We start from the raw sequence: 22,334 nt of genomic DNA on the forward strand, positions 1-22,334 counted from the left end.
TGGGGCTTGTTTAGGAACATTGTTCTTTTCCCCGACTTGAAGGATTCCTACTTCTCACAAATTATAGAGTGTCTCTGATCTCTGGTTATCTCCTGGTATCAACTCTCTCAGCTTGCAATGGGAGATGACAGATTAGTCATGGTTTGGGAGCTAAGCCCAATTCTTTTAACAGTCTATCACACTCTGCGACAAGTGTAATTTGAATTTCCATTAGAAAAAGTACTATGCCCTTTCTCAGTTTCTTGAGTAAAGTAAACATCCTTTTTTTTTTTTTTTTCTCCCATTTCAGAGTATGTCACTGATTTACATGGGGGGAAAAATCTAATACAAGCAAATAGTTGATGAGTCATTTTAAAATTTCACATTATAAAAACTTGTAGTGATGTTACTTTGAAGTAATTAGATGCTTTTCACCAATTGCATGTGTTTTTTATTTTTCACGGGACTATGTAAGCAATCCTGAAAGCTCATAATAGGGTTCCTATCCTTTTTTTTTTTTAATGAAACCATGATGTGGTATCATCATCCAATCAGACACCTGCTCACAGTATGCCTGATGATAGTAGGCACTGTCAAACTTCTCCAAAAATGCTGAGTGACTTTGACAATGCTCCCCTTTGAACTAGCCTCTTTGATGGATTCCAGTAGCATTGGATGGGGGGGGGGGAAGGAAAAAAAAAAAGACGATTCATATTCTAGCAGAGTGTCTGAAAAAGTGGCTAATGCTGATACACTGTCATAAAAGTTGGCATGGTGGGGAACAGCATGGTTTGACCCATGGACGGTGGGACACTTCCCTTTTATTTTATTCTGCAAATACTGGAATAACTTTAACATGAATAGCCTGAAATAATTTCAGAAAGTCTGCATTAATAGATGCCAAGATGATGCAACATAGATTAGGATAAGAGTATGACATTCTTAAGAGAGAAAAAAAGTTGTCAGGCAGAAAGCAAATGTGTTCTGAGAAATATAATCAGAGCATGGAAGAAGAGAAAGTTTGGGAGTTGTTTTTCTTTGCATTAAAAAATAAATCTGACATGAATGATATTGAAAGACGAGGATATGTCCATATGATGTAAATGTGTTATTCAAGAAGCGGATGTGTGAAAATGAATAGCATCCAAAGAGTGGTGTGTTTTGAATCTTCTAAAGAAGTAAAAAAACATAAGCTGCAAATCTTTGAATGTTTTGGAGAATAAATTAGAAGCTCTTTTCCTTCTTCTTGGCTTTGGTAACTATGTACTATCAAATTGCCACTGCATGCCAAGGAATGGGTATTGAAAAGTATTTTATGTTACTTACTTGAAGGATGGAGGGAGGCACATTTTATGTTGCCTACACAGATACCACCTTGGGAAGAATTTCAGAAGCAACAAAATAATTGGAATGACCATGAAAATGCTTAGAAATATCAATGTTGCAGAATCTGAGGCATATTTTCTGTGTTTATTCCCAAATTGAAATATTTCAGAGGAAGAATAGGGCCTCTGTTAGCAGAAGCTTTCTGTTTGCTTTCATTTGCAGTAATGGAGGTTAGTGGTGGTATTGGTAGGAATTACTTGCTAACTCCCATTTAGTTTTCTAGGGTGAAGATAGTAACTTTGACTGCTTCATCTTCACTGAATGCTGAAGATTGAATAATTTTAACTGGGGAAAAAATCCAACCACATTGAATATTCAGAGCAGAATCTTATGTCTGCTTTTGATAGTTCAAACTCTCTACATTTTCGATGCGTGCTACTGTACCCAGCTCATTCCACAAGCCCTGCATTTCACCAAACTTAAAAATAGTAGAACAGAAAGAGTACTGTTCAATGAACATGAATCTCTCAGTTTATACTTGAAATATGCTTTTTGTCATTTGAATTAGTGCTTATTGTTCCTAATATATACTTAGGTTAATAGGTTGCCCCAATTTGTTTGCGGAAATGAGAAACATATGAGCCCAGCACATTACAAAAATCTTTAAACTATGTAGAGGGAATGGCTCTTTTTTATGTATATATATATTTTTTATTATGGTGCTAAGGCATTAATATCTCAACCGCTGGAATTTTAGTGACATAGCCTGATACCTTACTTGTTTTTTCTGGCTTACTCATTCTTCAGACCTCTGTTATTTTTCTGGTTGGGCAGAGTATAGATTCTAGGCTGGAATTTCCTCTTGCAGATAATATTGGTACAATTTCTAATATAAGCAGCAGCTAATTGTGTATGTTTTGTCTTCACAGCAATTTCCGATTCTTGATGATTGCTCTAGCCTATGCTATACCATTGGGTGTTTTCTCTGGCTGGTCTGGTGTTCTGGATATGATATTAACACCAGTTCATGTAAGCCAAGTAAGTATCTCCTGACTGATAATCACCTGCAATTGATATGTTCTTATTTTGTACTAACATGCAATTTTTAGCAAATCTTCTTTTTTAAGATTCTATTAATACATATGGGCCCCTCTTCTCCTGAAACTTAAAACAAAATAAACTGTAGATTTGGCATTCCAAACTGTCATGATTCTTCCTGTGAAATTTTCACTACTGGCCAATATTTTCAGAACTGTATGCACCTTCTGACAGGAACAGAGGCAGAGACAAGTGTGAGTATAGTTGGCTTTAGTCAAAGAAAATAATGTTTACCAGGTGGAAAGGATGAAGAGGAGAGAAGAGGATTTTTAAGCTTTTAATAGAGTCCTATTTTTAAAAAATGTAATATAGGGGACTGTTTAAGGAGAGGTCACATTCAGGTCATAGGCTACTCGGTCATATCTTTTCCTTAAAATATTCTAGAAAAAATATGGCTATTCAAATTGGGAGAGGTTTGCTAGCAGTTTGCAGCCCCTGTTCACCTTTTATTTATTTATTTTATTGAAAGTAAAATTCATATTTTCAGCTTTAATACATTTCTCCATGTTCATTTCTTTGTTCTCCATCAGGTAGATGCAGGCTGGATTGGATTTTGGTCCATAGTTGGAGGTTGTGTTGTTGGCATAGCAATGGCAAGGTAAGGCTAATTATATATCCTTCTCCATTTCTTCAACTGTCATTATAATTTGGCATTTACTCTCACTAACTCTCACCTTTTAGATACTTGAAATGGAAAATGCATAATTCCAGGGTTATGATGTGTGTGTTTGTAGAGCCATGACCATATTTACTGGTCTGTGTGCATATGTCTCAAGCTGACAAGTCGTATAGTTATTCTTGACAAGTGCTTGCTGATGAGTGCTTTCTTTTGAACATAGTTATTGTGAAAATATTATGCCTTCTAGCAGATTTGGAAAACATCAGAGAAATAAGAGTGTCTGTCTTCTTCCATCATCATTTTTGGACGTAATGATTCCTGAAAGGATTTTGGGAATGTCACATGGGCAACACAACCACAGTAACATGAAGTTCCACCCCAAAATAGTCTGGACCCATTTTGGCTAGGCTGTTGGATTCTGGTATGACCTAACAGCTCTCTGTTACGTGCTGTGTAGTGGCTTTCTTTCTGTATATGCAGACACTGGTACCTCTGCCTGTCGTGAATGCTGAGTGGCGTGGGGAGCGGGCAGAGAAAAGAATGGAAAGCCCTGCCTAAAGGCTGTGGCCTTCTCTCCAGTGAGCTGCCTTTAAAAAAGAACAAAAGAAAGCAAAAAAAAACAAAAACAAAACAACCCCCTACCACACACACCTTTCCTTGAGCAGGGAGTTTATAAAACAGTTAAAACCAATCATATTTTCAGATAGGAGTTCTGCAAGCATAGGGATCTGTCATCATAGTGGCTGTGGGATTGTAGACCCAAACTGGCATCATCTTGTGGCAGAACTTAAAGCTCTTTTTTTGTGTATGATAAATAGGAGGTAATGCTTAAAGAAACACGTGTTTTTTTTTTTTCCTGACATTTTGCATACTGCCTGGCAGCCAGAAAGGAAGGTGAGGAAAATACCCTCTGACCTAGGAAAGGAAAGAAAATGTTTCTTCTCTCCAGTCCAAATGCTGCCCAGAGGACTTGGTCTATTCAGACCCAGATCATACTGATTGCTTCTGCAAAGCATTTTTGATTAGCTCTGCTTGGATATGAGGTTTTTTGTCTAAAACAAGTAAATGTTTAAAACCAGATGCTATAAAGGAAACTCTACCCAGTAAATGACCTAGATTCTATAGCAGGTTATGTGATGAAGGAGTTAGTGTGCTGGTCTAATCCTTCACATCTGAGATTAATCTCTCTTATATTAGGGCATTTCAAAAGTAGAGGAGCACCCTTAGCAGCTCCCTTTACTTTGTCAGGAGGGAATCTGCTGACTCTGTGCCAACTTGCAAATCTCAACCTTTATGGAATATGAATTTATTTAATATATTGCCTGAGTTAAGTAGAAGGAAGCATTGACAGTCTAACTTCTTTGGAATTGATTTCAAACCCAAATGAATACTAGGCTCTTGTAGCATTTAGGTTTTGAGCAAGTTAAAAAAAATAATACCAACAGTCTATCTTCAACCATGTCTTTCCAACTCAAGCAGTTCAAACTGGAGGGTTTGCCCACAAAAAGTGAGGGAGGGGGTGATTTGTCACTGCTGATGGATGAGTCTCCCTCCTAAGCCTATTCAGCAGTTACCTATGTGTAGCATTGAATCAATGACGAGTTGGACTGTAATCTGCTGAAAGTTGTAATTAGGAAAATTAGGTAATGATTCTTATCACCTGTGACAAGCTGATGTTTTTCAGTGTCAGAGCTGTGACTTGTCAAGCAAGGAGCTCTCTCCCTTAGCCATTCCTGAGAAGCTGTTGTTTTTCCTAACTTTGCTTCTACTAATTTGTCAAATCAGAATTGGTACAGCTTAGAAATTCGCTCTTCTCGTTTTTGGCAGCATAGATTCTGTCATTTAGATATGCAACTTCAGCAACCTGAGGTTTGCACCAGAGAATTTGTCCCTATATGTCACAGTAGGTGTTAAATCTTCTATATTAAAAGTAATGCACAGTTTGGAAATTTATTTATCTCATTTTCAAAATGGTGCAAGTTTTTCTCAGCACAGTGTATAAATCGTTCTGCTTTCCAATCCCTGCCCTCCCCATTGCCATGAACTTACATATGTTTAGCTAATTTGTGTAGTGCATTTTCGTAATTGAAAAGCCTGGGCTATTTTGGGTTTCTGGCAGTTCCTGTATCCTGTGCTGGCAGCTTTAGAATGATACTGGTTTGAAGAAGAGCAATGTCGAAGACCACTATTGATATTATTGCACTGAAAACATAAATCTCTCTGCTCTCTGATTTTTTTTTTATTTTGTCACATTTGCTAATGATCATAAATATTTCTGAAGCTTTATTCTTCACAGCACAACATATATTTTAGCTTTTAACCAAAAGCGTAGTCAAAATGCTGAGACTTTGACATGGTGATAACTTCCGTAGCAACAGAGAGTGTTGTCAATAGCAGGTTTATCTTACAAATTTAACTGTAGGATGGGGTGGAGAGCTAGATTGGGTGGATTGCAGGAGACAGTTACCAATGCTGGGCTCAGAGACCTGTGTCCTAGATGAGTTATAGGCAAGTTTACACCTTCTGTCCTGTAGTGCCCACATTTCCAGCAGATGTGGATACCCAACTACCTGCTTGAAGCTGAAGAAGATTTTGAAGAGAACAGAGGGATTTGAAGGCATGAATCATTGGCTCTAGGACAGGAGGGAAAAATAAAAAGCATGATAATTATTGGATTGAAACTAGTGTTCTGAAAAGTTGACTAGTTTTATAATCATCTTTATTCTCCTGTACCCAGATAAGAAGCAGAAATTCCTCTATTGCCAAATCCAGGACAGTTTGCTGAGTTACTGTTTCCATTATTTCTGTTGTTTGTTAAATTCAGCAGCCACTTAAAACTTTCAGTTTATGTTTGTCCCATGGTTCTGATTCCCATGGTATCCCAGTGGTCCTTAAAGGATGTTTCTACCACTGATACCAAAACCATGTTCTTTCTGCCAGAAAGAATTGCAGCCACTAAGTGAAGGGAGATACTTGCTCTGCTCAACTGTCTTGAATGGTTTAGGTGCATCCTGCCATCCACACATATCCCAAGTAGTAGGACAGAAATAAAGGGTTCTCTAATGACCCCTTCCAGCCCTGTTTTTTGTGAATCTCTCTTCCTGAAGGCTTTCTTACTTTTTTTTTTTTTTTTAAATTGGGCAGTATATATGTAACTGCTCTTATGTCTCAGAACAGGAAATACTGGTGTTGGCCGCCAACAGGTAAAGGGAATCTCTGGAAGAAAAATAACGTTTGCACTTTGTTGTGCTTCTGAAAAGCTTTTTATGTTCCTGATTTTGACCCCAGTGATGGAAAAGAATAATTAAAGAATCTGTCTTACTATTGAAGAGACGTGATCCTGATTGCTCGGTATGAATCGTTAGGAAAAACTAGCAGCTACCACTAGAGAGTAATGCATATGCCATTTGAACACTACAGTTATAAGCTTTTAATATCATGTGCAGCATTGATCATCTTTGACTACTTATTGAATTACTGACTGCTAAATTCACTGTGGAATGAAACTACAGGGAGAGTCAAAACAGGAGGAAAGATGTGATATATTTTTCAGATTCAATAACTCGTACATCTCTTGTGATATATATGTATATTATATATATATATATAGGCACAGAGGGGTGTGTGTGTATATATATATATACATATATATATATATACATATATATATATATATATATATATATATATATATATGGAGCTAGAAATCCTAGTTGTCAAAGTGTTGGTAGCATTCAGCTTTACCAAGTAAGCTATATACAAGACACAGTATCAGCCAGTGAAGTGGTTATTGTCAGGGGAGGGCAGGCAATAAACCGACAGGATGGACTGATTCCACCACGAGGCAGCTGTTCTGAGAGAAGCATAGGACTCTGAGGGCAGGAGACATTCCTAAGGCATATATTCCTTGATAACCAGGAGACTATAGCACATTGTTGATAGAATAAACGACCTTGGATTTTCCTATTATATGTATATAAATATATATACACTTTCTGTATCCATGTCGAAATCCATTTTGAAGAGAATGGTCGCACTGGTAATTATGCCATGTATTACTTTTCAAATGTATTATGTCTTCTTGAAAGAGGATTGAAAACACATGAAAAAAATAGTTGTACTGTCACCTGGTATAAAACTTTTTTATTATCTCTAGTGCAAACTCTTGGGCAGTCTGATATGCAGATATTCCTTCCCAGGTGATTGCTAGGATATATCTGTAGGAAAAGAGTGGCACCAAGCCTCTTGGTTTCTGAAATATTTTAAACCAGTACAGCCACCTGTAGAGCAAGTATATATACAAATATATATATATATACAAATATATACAAATATACTTTATATATATATATATATAAAGTAACCTGCTTTGCCAAAGCCTTTGGGAGTTTCATTGCCCATAAATCTGAGAGTTCAAAAGCCATTCTCTTCTATCTGGGGATTCTGATACTTGCAGTTTTGTCATCTGCCACAGGAATGAGTCTTAACTGTATTTTGAATGATGTGTATCACATTCCTCATATGCTAATTGATGAGTCTGTCTGCCAAGAGAGACTGGCTAACAGTGACAAAACAGCCAAGTGAGTAGTGGTGTGATATTGTTTCCAACAAATGCAGGATTTTCTTTTTCTGCATACCAAGTATTCTCAGTGATGCCTCAAGATTTTTGTGTTTTGGTGGTTATTTTCTGACAGCTGTAAAATCTGTGGCTATTCAGCTTGACAGCTAGTGATATCACCACTCTATAGTGTTTTTTCTTCTTTCAGTTTCAGGCAATGAGAAGAGATTTTTAAAATTATTTTATAGTCTTGGAAATGTTTAATGAAAATGTATTGAATTAATTGCCAAGCATCACAAACAATATGAAGAATAGCATATATACTGCTCTGATCTGTGCTTTTATTTTAGATTTGCAGATTTTATCAGGGGAATGCTGAAATTTATATTGCTGCTGCTTTTATCTGGAGCAACATTAGCATCAACCTGGTTCACTCTCACCTGTCTAAACAGTGTCACTCATCTGCCTTTAACCACAGGTATTGACTATTCTAATTCTTATTATTTATAATTGGTATTTCAGGCAAATATTTGCAGTCACACATTTGTAAAATGTCTGGTATTCTAATACTGATACCTTCAGCAGTACAGTAATTTTACCAAGATGAGCAAAAGAAGGATTTAGAAAACACATTACAGCTGATATTTTATCACTAGCTTTTAATAGCTTCATTAAAAAAAAAGTAATTATAACAACCCAGAATATACATTTAAAATTGATTCTAGGGTTGAGTATTTTTCTATTTTAATTTCTTTGTTTTGGAATAACAGAATTAAAACAAGAAAAATCATATGAATTGGGGAAATGTGTATAATAAGGATCACGGACATATCTGGAAAATTAGGATTTGAAATATTCATTAATTATTGGAAAGGCAGTACAGTTTAAACGGAAGTGAGACATAGTATTTTCAGCCATCTAAGTCTAGGTTGTTTTGTCCTTGCACTCTTGTGTCATCTTTATTTATGCTGACAGTTTCTGCAAGAAGTCCTGGGCAGTATATCCAGCCCCAAATTAACTTAACTCTACCCCTTCAAAAGGATTTTAAAGAAGTAATTGGTAGAAATACAGGGAAAGATCAAAGGCCTGGGAAGTGCCCAGTTTTTCTACTGAGGTGGCCAGGTCACCTTCCTGTCTGCACCAGAGGGTTGATTCACCTGTGCTCCCAAGAATAATGGGTGCAGTAGAATAACAGTTGAAACTTTAAGCATATTTATTTATTAATTTATTAAAAAGATCTGTAATTCCATTTTAAGTTTAGTTTATTATAGGCAAGTTTATGTAAAATAGGAAGAACAAAAATGTCTTTTTCTGCTCTTAAGAGTGTGCTGTGGGAAGTAATATATAAAAAATACCGTTTTACTCAAATTAACTTTGAGATTCGGCAAGTGTCCTTGGTGCATTGCATATGTCACAACTATAAACTAGAAGTGGGTATAGCAAATTGAAATACATGATCAATTCAGAAGAAACACCATCTGGATGGATAGGTCAAATTTGTGATTTATCTTGAAATTTAAATTTCTTTCCAGAACATTTCTGCATAAATAAAATATAATATAATAGATAAACAAATCAAACTTTGTGGTGGCTATTGTCATAACAAATGACTACACTTTTCTTCTCCATCCGAGATAGAAAAATGCAATAAAAGCTCTTATTCCTTGTGCTTGTCGGCTCAATCACTATATGCCTGCAGTAATGTAAATTTTACAGTATCTCTCTATCCTCTGAATTGAGGCAGGAAACCAAACACATAAATGTCCCTTCAAGTCTATGCATAAGAATGAAGCAGAGAGGTTTCAGGAGGTGAAAGTCATTATATATGTACTCACCAATGATCCAAAACAAAACTGTTAGAGCGCAGTTTCTGATTTCTTTCTTTTTTTTTTTTTTTTGTCTGTTTGTTTTAATAAAGAACTCAGTATGCAATATAGATTCTAGTAGAATTTCCTTAGAGCATGCAGCTGCGTTGTTGTGTTTTTGTTGTTGATGGTGGAGGGTTTTTTTGTGGTTTGGAAAGGTGATCCACTGTCAAGACATAAAAGCATTAGGGTTTGATATGAAGCATCCTAAACTAACAGACCTTGATAAGAATCTAAGGAGCCTGGATTGTTCTTCGCATGCAATTGCTATTTCTTCTAAAATGAAATCTTCCTTAAATTGAGTTGTAAATTATATTTTAAAGTTTTCTGACTGTGTTTTTCTTTTGTGTGCCACTGTAAATTCTGAGCCCTTTTCGATAAAAAGCTTGCCTTGAATAGAAATGCCAACAGTAAGGCTCTTTTGTGGTGTTTTTTTCCTTTTTTTTCTTTGTTTTTTTCTTTTTTCTCCATTTTTCTTTTTCCTTTTTTCTTTTTTCTCTTTTTTTCTTTTTTAATCATCCTAAGGCAGCAGGACTTAATGTGTAAACACCAAATAAGATTTTGTTGTTTTTGTTCCTTTGACATAATGTTTAAGCTTCACAGATGATTTTTGTTTTGTTTCTGAAATTAGTCTTTTCTTAAAGTTCATATAAAATAGGTGCAATGTGTGCTTGCTTCATTTAGATCCCTGTACATTGAGTACCAGTGATACATCTTTATGAAATACACTGATATGGATGAAAACACACAAGCTATTTAAGCTAATTTATAGGACTTCATGCTAGATTATTCCTAAGCGTAATGATGCACTATGATGATGGCCTGTGCACTTCACAGTAATTGGGAGAAACGGTACATTTGAATTGATTTGGATGAACTTCATTCCTGCTTCATTTTTTTTTTTTTAATTTTCATTTTTCCCCTTCTTCTTTAATTAAAAGTTTGACGTGAAGAGAGATCAGCCAAAATGCAGGAGGTCAAATGCAGGCCGTTGCCTGGCGGTTTTGGGCTGGAGGGAGCTGGTGAGAGCAGAAGTCACTCTGCATGCTCAGTGCAGCAGTGGTGACAAGGGACTCATAGACAGTTGTACCCTTTGTATTTTTGTATGCTTGGAAACTGCAGAAGAATAGCAACTGTTGTCATATCATGTATGTTTTGTTTGTCTGTTTTGTCTTTATAATGCTTTGTATCCCAGAGTTACTTTCCAGGTGCCACTGAACACTTGCTGCAAAGCAGCTATTAATGCTGTGTGATTGAGGGCAGTGTTTGATGTATCCGAGTTGTTGTTGAGGAGGCTCTTCAGCTTCTTGTCTCTTCAGCTTCTTGTCTTGTGGCCAAGGGCATGAATGTCATGTCAGACACAGCAGCTAAGCAAGGGGTGGCTCTCAGTTCCCCCTTCAAATCTCATGCAAATGCTGAGGTAGGGAAAGCCAGGTTCAAAATAGACTTTCATGGAAACTTCCATGGATCTTTCTTCAATGTTGTCAGGATGGTTTCCCTACCTCTTCTGTTTCCTTATCTTTAATGCCAGTCTCTTGAGCAAAATAGTCTTTGCTCCCACAAAACACCGTCACATTCAAAAGTAACCTGAAATTCCTAAAATATCTGTATGACCTGAACTGGTGGACTGACAGGACAGTTTAAAGGGAAGCTCTCCTGTGGGACAGGACAGTAATTTTGAGGTAAGAAGCTACCCTGTAGGAGTCTCTGCACTGGTCCAGGGATTAAGGAAATCTTCACCTTTAAGGTGAAGGCTAGATAGAGATTATCTTCATCAGGACCTCTCAGCTGGCTGCTGCTTGATCTGTGAGTAACATTTGTAGGAAAAGCTTTGCCAGTGGTTTCCCCAGGCCCAAAACCCAATTATTTCTGTAGTATGTGGCTAGTTGGTGGCATACGTGCTCATTCACCCCTTCTGAAACCCCTCTGCCTCTTGCCCATAGCCCAGATTTCCTAGGTTTCAGATGAGTGTGTGTGCATGCAGGCAGGCTTTTGAAATTTTAAAAAGAAGAGACAGTTTGGTCAGTTATTCACACTAGAAGAAAAGAGAAAATAAGCTCTAGACTTGCCTCTAAAAAAACCAAAACAAACAAAAATACCATCCCTTTTAATCAGTGTTGTCTGCAGCATGTCTGGTAGAAATGTCTGGTTTAAATATCAGGGGAGGAATCATATTTAGTAAAATGGTCATAGCAAGATGTGTCTGCCTGCACTTGTTTATATAATATTCTCCTAATTCTTTTTAAATAGGCACAGCAACATCTAAAGATATTTCCTTCAAAATATAATTACTTAGAATGGAAACCTTTAATGCTGATATTAAAAATCAATGGCTGCTTTGTGTATTCTTCAAATGGTACTGCTTAGCACTGTTTGTCTTGTGTGATGCACATGTTGCGCTGCGTTACCAAAATACCCTCTCAAACCACTGTTTAGACAGTTCTTTATTGCTACCACAGAACAAGCTTTCTGTTATTTGTCACCTTCTTCATACCTCTCCAAAACACTTCATAGAAACTGTGTTTGGAGTCTCGTGTATGAACTGTAGCTGCCACTGTGAAAAAAATGAAGGCAAGCCAGTAATGATACAGAGCCACCACAGCTACAGTATCATCTGGCTCAAACACCTCTCATCAGCTAATCACAGTTCTTAAAACCCCTTGATTTTGGAATCAGTTTACATTTTAAGCAAGCAATTCCTTGACTTTTCTATCAGGGAATTATAATTTTAATGTATATTATTTGCATTTTTCAGCCAGTTTCAAAGATGATTTCATACACAAATAAAGGTTAAAATAGTTTTCCCCCACTGAATTCCCAGTGCAGCTGCTGATGTGTTTGTCTGTGCCAAGTCCATTGTTAGCTGAACTTCATTATGTGAATTCATGTACAATGGGCTACTTTGACCCAAAATAATTGTATAACACATTGTAAAGCCAATTTGTATTGCTAGTAGTGTTGCTGGATACAAATAGTAGCATTTTCCCAAAATTGATATGCAACACATCGCTTGCAGCACCAATTCAGTGTTCTCGGCGTAGCATATCAAGAATGTTCTAATATTTATGAGCACGTTCAGCAGAATTTTGCTTTACAAAATCTTTCCTACTGCTGCATGGCAGACACTCTGAATTCAGAGGCAACTTCGTGGACTTGATGACTTCATTTAGGTTAAGCAATCTGAACTTTCTTTTCCATTTTGAATCACTATAACTGATTGAACATTATTAATGCATCCATCTCCCTGTGCACATCCACAAAGTGCAGTATTGGAAAAGAGTCATGTTAATGATTTAATGCTGATTGTTTTATTCTTTGAGTTTAATTTCTTTACTGTAAACAGGACGTGCATAATAATAAGGATAAGGCAGATTGACCCTTTGATAAAATAGTGGCTTGAAACTATATAAATTGTTTGTCTAGCTTCAGCATTAACCTGCTTCTGGCTATGGGCAAATCAAATTACTCTTGCTCCTGTTAAGCTTTCCTCACCTGTAAGATGGGAATAATGACCATTGTCTTCCCGAAGGCTTTTAGAGCTCCATGATTAGAAGCTGCTCAAGGAAGAGCTAGTTCGAACGACATATTTCATAACAATTAAAAAAAAAAACAGCATTTTCATGTATTTTACACTTTGGGAAGAGCATTTCAGGAGTGGTACCTTTAAATACAAGCAATTGAAATATCCATCAATAAGAAACATCAAATATTTTGAGTTGTAGTTTTTTTGATGATCATTCACTAATCTTTTCAATTTTTAGTTCTCTGAAGTCAATGTTCTTCTTTCAAAGCAAGTTCTGTTTGCTTTTGTTTTGGGAAGTGTATATAACAAATGCAATTTGATCATATTTCTGCTTACTTTCATAAGTATATCATGAGATAGAGATTTGATCAGCACATGCTGGAATGGAAATCTGTGCAATGGAACATATTGATGTTATAAATAAACACTGCAGGGACATCCTTCTTCTGTTGCTTTTTATTCCTGGAACTGAATTACAGTAAAAAATACTGTATTACTTTGAGGCAGGCTCATTTTTCATGAAAGGAATTAAAGGCAATTTCTTCTTTGGCTTTTCTTACCCCTGGCCAATAGCAAGAATTAGGCTGTAAGAAATTTTCATTCTACCTGAGTGGATTTTAGAAATTTTGATAAGAACTATCTTTGAGTGTTATTTAGATGATTTGAAGAGGTGCTAAAGCCAGCAAAGCACATATCCAAATAAGGTGTTAGCCTCTCATTTTGGCATTTGGGATGCTGGTAAAATAGGTAGTAACAAAACATCCCGGTTCTCTGTAGGTTACTTTAAATTGTATGTTGAGCAAAACAAAAAATGTTCAAAGTTCAAGAGCTTCTGGCAGAGAACTTTAAGAGCTGATACTGCACCACCTGCTTGCAGATGACACTGCTCTAGATTTTCTGATTTTTTCTTTTGCAAATTTTTCTGCAATATGCTTTTTAAAAAATTATTTTTAAAGGAACAGCGATATCGCATATTGCTTATATTAAAAATCTGCTAACATGCCAATGGGCTGATAAAAGCCATTTAGGTTGGTGGGGATCTCTCCACTGATTTCATTTGGCTTTGGATCAGGCTCTGTAGTTGTGAACCAGTGTGTGTTAGTAAAAGAAGATGGCATAATTGAAGAGTAGATTGCTGAAACTATTACAGGTCATGCTGGGGAGTTCTGGGCATGTGTTTGTATGTCTGAACGGTTCTTATGTTGCAATAGATGTGTACTGCTATGTAAATAAGTCCCTGTTGTAATCTCCTTTTTTTGCTATGAAGCTCGTGCCAGAGAAGACAACTGTGCAATAAATAAGCTCTGATTTGGGGACACAGGCATGTATTTGCCATGCTGTAGCTAAAGACCTGTAGTAGCCAAGGAGGAATCTAACTTCCTGATTTTTCTCTTTTTTTTTGTGCTAAGCCACCATACCAGTATCAGTCCTGAGTCATACCTTGCTTTGTCTTACCTAATAGCATCCATGACACTATTGTCATGGCACATATGGTTCCTTGTTTCCTTTTGGGCCAGTAGAAGGAGAATGAATACTGAGGAAATAGCACGGGTTGCCTCACACGTCAAACGTGACTCGAACCAATTTGATCCTCCTGCCAAGGGAGCTCCAGACCAATTCTCTGGAACAGTTGTGCTTTAGTTGGGAGTTTTGCCTTTCCTGTTCTCTTAATGCATGCAAGGATGTTTAAAATATGAAACATTAGTGTTTTTTTCTCTGAGTTTTCGTGTGTGTATGTTTTTATGTCCAGTAATTACTCATTGTTGTCTACAGACTTCTACAGACTTTTTATGCTTGGACACATTTCTTCAGCATATGCTCCTATCCAAGCAAACGTAAACTAGTTGTTTATCTAGCTGTGGGCATAATACTAGTTTCATAGCAAATATTCTCTTTTTATTATTTTTTAACAGCACTTTCATATCCTTATATTGATTTCCAATGACTGTAATCAAGATTGTCTTAATTAAAAAAAAAAATCACTGCAACTTTAAATGCTGTTCTAAAGAGTAAAATCCTAGTAGCTATTCATGTTCAAGGTCACGGTAAAAGGCACTAAATGTTCTCCGTTAATAGTAGCATTATCCTTACTACAGTATCTTGGAGCCCTTGAGTTGGAGCAGAAAGTGGAGACTTTGTGTGTGAAGTAAAAGGACAAAACAACTATTGAACTCATATTTATCTGGCTTATTCCAATTACTTATTTTTCTGAAATTGCATATCTTATCTTGGACTTTCTGTGTAGTCGATCGATTGGATTTGTGACTTTCAATCTCCAAGCTGCTGCAATAAAATTATTTGGATAGTGCCGGGGCAGATCCTGAATGGTTTGCAGCAACATCAAATAAAAATGTATTCCTATCACTAAAATGCATATCTGTGTTAAGGGAAAATTCTGTAGGTTTTCAGATGTTTAAGTTGTTTTCAGAGCTGTTTTTTGTGGTTCATGAGTTAAGATGTCATTTCCATTAGATCTTAGAATTTATCTTGGCATCTGCAGGAAGCAATATTCTGCCTATCCTTTTGCTTTGACATTTCCTGCTTTGGTTTCAAAAATGTGCATATAGAGAGGTACGCCTTGTTTTATAAAGAAAGCTCTTACTTCTGAGTAGATTACGGAGCATCCCGACAGCTTCCCGAAGGAAGGGATGGTTACGTGAATACTGTCTGTGACCTTAGCACGAAGATTTTGTAATTGGTATTCAACCAACAGCCCTGGCGTCTGCACATAAGGCAGATGATGTTAGAGTATGGGGGGGAGGTTGAAGGAGGGTAGGACTGCGAGTGCTTTGGTCACGGCACTGAGGAAGTGTGTGTTGGTGGGTGCCTTTACGTGACTAAAGCAGGCTGCAGTTACAAGGAACGCAAGGGTGGAGACTCAAAAGTATGGATTTACTATATTTGCTTGACTGCAGTCTGGTTCTTTAATACATTTTACCAAGTAATGATCAAGTGTCATAATTCAACTTGCATTATTTTAGTTTATTAAATTTATTTTCAAGGTTTCTATTTGAAACATTTGCCCCTGTTGTACACCCTACAATTAAAACCTCAATCATTTAAATGCCTGTCAATATCGGTTGCATATTTCTGCCATTTCCGCAAGCAAATCTGAATTTTGAAAACTATATTTCTTGAAGTTGCCTCTATTCAGAGACATACCATTCCCTCTTCCTAGGTATTGCTGCTTAGGGGAGAAGTTTCAGTCGTAAGCAGACACGCTGCCCTCCAGCAGTATCCGCAGCCAGCTCTGCTTTTGAGGAAGCTGCTGAAAGATGAAATAAGCCCCACGCCTGCTGCTCCCACTGTCTGAGTTTTCTAACACAAAATTAGTACTGCTCCCTCTTTTTCTGTTCGGAAAACTTCTCTAGAAGTTTTCTAGTGAACTAGAACTACCTGTCGTTACCTTTAATTGAACTTAGTGAGGGGCAGGTGTGTGTTTGTCATTAGAGATTCTTGTATTTCATTCATTTGGCGTTTTCTCGAGCCAAATGAAAATGTTTTCAAATAGTTGAATTCAATTTTCTGATTCTTTTTTAACTGGCTCTGACAGCAGTTAGAAAGAGAACAGTCTGCTGTGTTGTTTGAGCTGAAGGAGAGGTTTATGAAACTTGAAGTACTGGTGAGGACTTGCAGCAGAAAATCCATGGAGGTTATAACTCGAATCAATTATTCAGCTTCAGCTAGAAGACCCCATTAGGAAGAGCTTCCGAATACACTTCTTTTCTTGCTCTCTCTGAACTGTTGAACATATATTGCATCAATTCCTTTAATTTTTTTTGGCAGTTTATTATAAAAGAATGAGAGGTGAAACATTACATTTTTTTAAACAACCCAGAACATTGTGGCATATTTTTTAAAAAAGGAGGGAAAAAAGAAAGCCAGCTGCCCTCTCCTGAAGCTATGCCATCTGTATCATCTTTCTGATACTCTTCTGTCCTTTTTTTCCTGTCCAAGTGAATTTTTCTGTAGAGAAAGAAATATGTCCCTGTGCCTTGGAAGCAACCCACATCAAAAGAGGGATCTGATAGGCAGTCATTTCTGCTGTGTCTCCAAAAGCCTTTATGCCTTTTCCATGATTCATATTTTAACAAATGGCACTTTTTTTTTTTTTGGTAAGCTGGAAGTTTCCTGCTTCTTAACAGTTTCTAAACTGAAAGATTGAGCAGTGCTCAACAGAAGGTGAACACAGAGTTGTTTCAATTCTCTTTCCTAGACAGGAGAAAGTAAATATACTGCAAATGCATTTTCCATTTTTTATATAAATATATACATGAAAACTATTCTGTCTAGGTTTTTTGTACCCACTGCAGTGAGGAGATGGTATGAAATATGCAATAATTTGCTCCTGAGATTTTTTTTTTTTGCTTGTTATGTCTTGTTTTTGCCTTTTTTTTTTTTTTCTCCAGTTTTGTAGAAACTTCAGGAATTATTCCAGAACTTTTTTGGTATTCTACTCCCACACTGATTACTTCAGTTCTTAGTGGCTGCAGGTTCAAAAATACTCCCCTTACAGGATGACGTTTAAGCAGAGACTTAAATTCCTCAGAATCCAAAGCTACTAGATTTTTTTAAAAAGTTTTATTTTTCCAGAAATAGACAGAGTAGGTATATTAATAAACAATATAGGTGCTTTCAGCATTTACCGCACTGCAGAGAATTTGGCAGTGTTAGGACATGTAGAATAAAATATCAGACTGCTGAAGAAATGCTTATATTCCTCTGTTACTTATCCGAGAAAAGCAATAGTTCTTTAGTGGAGAATAATCTGCTTTATTAAATAATGGCCTATTTCTGCCAGTCACTGGGTGCCTTTCATTTCCTGTTGAAGCTGTGAGGGATTCAACATGTTGCAGGTCAGGCCGTGCTGAATACTAATGTCTTAATATTTGGTAGATCATTAGTATTTATTTGTAGAATGAAAGCAGAATTATTTCTGGCCTTTACCACTAAGTTGGAAGGTTAATTCCATTCCCATTTCTAATCGCGTGCATTAATTGTTCTAATTTTGTGCAGGACAGTGGTTGCAGTTCATGTTGGAGAATTCAACCTCCAGGTGACGCTTTGCATATGCCACTTTCCGCTTATTTTTAAGGGCATTTGAAGCCATTGAATGTGTCTTTGTGGGTTTTGCTTTTAAAAAAATAAATCTGTACTTCTGATTTTTTTTTCCAGATCAATGCAAATATTCTGCCTAAAACCAGTAGGACGTTATATGCTTTATGACACACAGAGGATAAGAAATAAGATGATCCATTTTTTCATTTACTTAAGCATTAATATTCTCGACACCTTTAAGTATAACAAAAGAAGAAGTCGGTGTGAAATTAATAACTGCTTTTGTTTCTGTTCCAGCTACACTGTACACATCCTGTATTTTGTTGGGTATATTCCTAAACAGCAGCGTACCGATATTCTTTGAGCTCTTTGTGGAAACAGTCTACCCCGTTCCAGAGGGAATTACCTGCGGAGTTGTCACCTTCCTGAGTAACGTGTTTATGGGAGTGCTTTTGTTTTTCCTCACATTTTACCATACAGGTAAGAAATATGAGCTACTTAGAAAATATAATTCTCCTTGAAGACATACTCTTGTCAGTGAGAGGAAGATTTGTGCATGCAGTTTTTGTTAATAATCAAATCTGTGAAATTCCCCTGTGTATCGCTGAGGGAAAAGGAATCTAAATGTTCTGCAGATGCAAGTTAATGGCCCAATAAAATGCTTTGGTGCAAGATATATAGTCGGATTCCACTTAAACTTTGCTGTAGCCAGAAAGTATCAAGATACACACGATCATACTTTTATAAAGGCCTGCATAATGCTCTTCCCATTAATAATGTTGTTATCTATGCACATTCAAGGCCATAATAATGCTAATCCAATCTTATGCTTCAGAGGATAAACTTACTGCCCAGGGGAGCCAGGAGAGAAATGCCCTGTTATGTCCAGCGTCGCTCTGCTGGCTGGACGTGCTGCTGAGGATGAGAGCACGTGGAGTCGGGGCCGCTGCTCGGAGACGAAACAGTCCTTGAGATCATCCCGGGGCCCTAATGAGGCAGAACAGCTTTTTGTTTGATATTTTCAGCAGCTCTTGATAGACTTCTTCATAGACTTTTTTCTCTCATGCAATATTGCCTTCCTTATATTTCCTGACCATAACATTCACCTTGCTGTTTAGTAGATTATAAAACATACTCTATTACTCTAAATCGTAAAATAAGAACCAATGTTGCTTTAAAATAGAAGTGGCCTTTATTAATGCTTTTTGAATTTGAGAATTTTTGTATTAAATTTAGTAATCTGGATAAATGTTTGCTTATTGAGCAAAATATTTAAAACAGTGTTTTGCTTTGGAAGCATTAAAAGGTGATAACTTTTCAATTATAATTTTCAAATTATAAAATTTAACATTTATCAGTGGTAATTGATGAAACTGGTAACTGTCATCAATGCATCCTAACTCTTATAGTTAACTCCCATCCAAGAGGATACTGACAATTTTAGAGTAAATTGTGTTTCAAATAATGAGGGTTACTAGTTTTCAACTTTGTGTTTCTTTCTGGCAAGTAATTTTATGCAGGATAATAATTCTATTCATAGTTCTGTCCTGTGAACTTAAATTGAGAGAAATACGATTTTTTTGATATTTTTATTGAACTCCATCATTCTAAAAAAAAAAAAATCTATCCAGCAGGTCATGATATTTAGTTTTAACTTTCAAGGGAATATTGTTTGGTTAATATTAATGGACTTGAGCTATGTTCACATATACTATTACTTGCAACATTTAGAGTGGAGCTAAAAAGATTACATGGAATACGTTGGGGATATTTTCAGCATTTTCCATAGTAACAGTCCCGTGTTCTGAGTGGCTTATCAAGTATTAGGATATAATCAATACAGGGATTGATGGTCTGACCCTCTTCTGACTGAGAAGTTATGATAGAGTGAACTCACACCCTTACAAGGTATTTGGGACCATTTTATTCTTCCTCTAGTAGTACTTTTCATAGCAAATACAAGTAAACACAGGTAATAAACCTAAAATTAGTAAACACAGGTGAAAATAAACCTAAAATTAGTATATCCATCTACTTGGAATCTTTCCTGCCTTTCTCTTAAGGGAGGGGAAAAAAGTGTTCAGGATGATCCAGTTCAGGGATGCAGTATCACCAGTGAGATCAGAAGTACAAGTGAGGTGATCAGTGCGAGCTGATGCTATGGGCTGCTTTTATTAAAGAAAAATCCTTTACGAGGTGGATAATGATCTTAAACATCTGCCTCTCCATGGATTCCAATACATCTTCCAATGGCATTTAAGAAGTTTGCAGGTAAACCAGAATTCAAGCAAATTCAGCTTGTTCCCTCGGACTTGATTTTACACCAAATCATCTTTCAGTAATTTTAATACTGATTCCTTTCTTTTTCTTCTCAAACTCTGATATACCATGTTCCAATTACAAAGGCTGTGAAGGAGCCAAGCCCTGAAAAATGTAGAAAAAGAGGTGAAAGATTTAAAAGTAGAAGTTGGTCTTTGGAGATATTCGCGTTAAAGTATGCTTAATCCAATTAAGCAGGAGTGTTTTTCTATATAAAAAAAAAAGTGAAGCATTTCCCTTTGACTTCTGGGATTACATAGCATAGTCTTCTCCAAGCTAGGAAAGACTTTACTAAGGCTTTAACAAGATGACTGCCTTAAAAACCAAAAAAAAAAAAACAAAAAAACAAAACAAAACAAAAAAAAGAAAATCTATAAATGGCTTGAGGAAGTGGTTTTGAATGTGGCTGTTTTCAAGGGGTTGATTTCTTATGCTTTTTGACTTTTGTCCTTTCCACTGTATAATAGAAGTTGTGCTTTTTTCTTAGCAACATGTGTTTAAAGAAAATAGCATTGCTGAAGTCTGTGGTACCGTTAACTCAGACTATGAGAGAGTGTTCAGATTCTGTTAAAATACTCAGTAAGAGACACAGTCCAGCAAAAATTATGCTTCTTCAGTAAATTAAGACAGATTTAAAAAAATAAAGTATTACGATACACTTGTTTCTGAATAGAACTGCTAAATAGTAGTGAAGTCTCAGGCGCTAGAGAGGATTTATTGATTGTGGAACAGACACATTTAAGAGCAGTACATTATGTCTAACAGCTAAAAAAGAGGCTTCTGGAGAGCTGCTTATGCAACTGGTTTTAAATTGAATTCACTGTATTATGTATAAGTAGCTTGATTTAAAAAGTCAAATTTTGCTTTTGCTTATGTTTTTTCTTTGTTTAGTTTTTTTCAACTCTCAGAAATCAAAGTGCTAATGAAGAGAGTGTTCAGGAGTCATTTATTCTTCATTAGTGATGATAGATTTTTTTTTTTCTTTCCACCCTCAATTGACACATTCAGTAAGAAGGATTAACAGCAGCTAGTGGCTATATGTGTTTTAAAAGCAGTTCACAACAGTCTCATAGACCATATTATCTACTTTATCCACTGCAGAGTGAGAATACAGCAATTTCCTTCAAACCCACCAGCTGTGTTTTTAACTTTGTGTTTTAAGTTTTGGTAGCTTGAACCAAGCTTGGTAGATTGAACCTGTTTTTTTTTTTTTTTTACAGAATTTTCCTGGTTCAACTGGTGCCTGCCGGGGTCGTGTCTGCTCAGTCTGCTCCTCATCCTGTGCTTCCGGGAATCCTACGACAGACTCTATCTCGACGTGGTCGTCTCCGTGTGATAACACAGAACTGACCACGGTTTGGAAGAGACCAGACGTCAGTTTTGCGGTCTGCACACCTGCCTGGATTTGCACAGCCCAAAAGAAGAAAAAAACAAGAAATTGCAAGACTTGAAAGTGGCTTTATTAGTGAGAATGAGTGACAGGTGGTTTCTTATGTTCCAGACCACCTTGACTTACATTCATTACAAGATAAGAGGAACTTGAGTGACGATGAAGCTACCTGAAATGCACAAATAGAATATAGCAGATGTACAGGTTCTAGCCTCAGAACTTGGATTCTTTATTTAAAAGGCTATTCATGTAGCAGTGAAACGTACAGTTCTCTGTGTGTGTGCGTGTGTGTGTGTGTGTGCCAACTCGAGTTGTATAGGTGTCTGTGCACACCAGGTACCAGGGACCTTTGAGTCTTCTATCAGAATAGGAATAGGGAATAATCTTCACAAAAGGAAAAGTTTTTTTATATATATAAATCTGTGTTTTAAAATACTAGTCATTTATATATCAAATGTCCATATAAATAGTTAAGCTAAAATGATTTGGTGCTTGTACACTACATTTACATTCTAATAAAGTAATTTCTGATAAAAGACACTGGTACCAGGGTTTGTAGCCATACTAAGTGTCCCAAACGATCCTGGCAGTGTTGCTGT

The 22,334-nt window shown here is 36.6% G+C and overlaps 1 protein-coding gene across 1 annotated transcript in view; it reads left to right on the plus strand.

Moving 5' to 3' along the window:
* The window catches only part of SLC49A4 (solute carrier family 49 member 4), a 58,150-nt gene extending 36,279 nt beyond the window's left edge, over nucleotides 1-21,871 (plus strand). Inside the window, exons 5-9 of the mRNA XM_010218553.2 lie at nucleotides 2,235-2,343; nucleotides 2,934-3,001; nucleotides 7,931-8,058; nucleotides 18,324-18,506; nucleotides 21,566-21,871. Coding sequence (XP_010216855.2) covers nucleotides 2,235-2,343; nucleotides 2,934-3,001; nucleotides 7,931-8,058; nucleotides 18,324-18,506; nucleotides 21,566-21,681 — 604 coding nt within the window. The 3' untranslated portion in view covers nucleotides 21,682-21,871. The remainder of the gene's footprint in view (nucleotides 1-2,234; nucleotides 2,344-2,933; nucleotides 3,002-7,930; nucleotides 8,059-18,323; nucleotides 18,507-21,565) is intronic.
* Nucleotides 21,872-22,334: the final 463 nt, after the last annotated feature.

Source organism: Tinamus guttatus, unplaced genomic scaffold (assembly GCF_059628265.1).
Source record: "Tinamus guttatus ecotype Peru unplaced genomic scaffold, ASM5962826v1 Tinamus_guttatus_pri_ptg000060l, whole genome shotgun sequence".
Lineage (NCBI taxonomy): Eukaryota > Metazoa > Chordata > Aves > Tinamiformes > Tinamidae > Tinamus > Tinamus guttatus.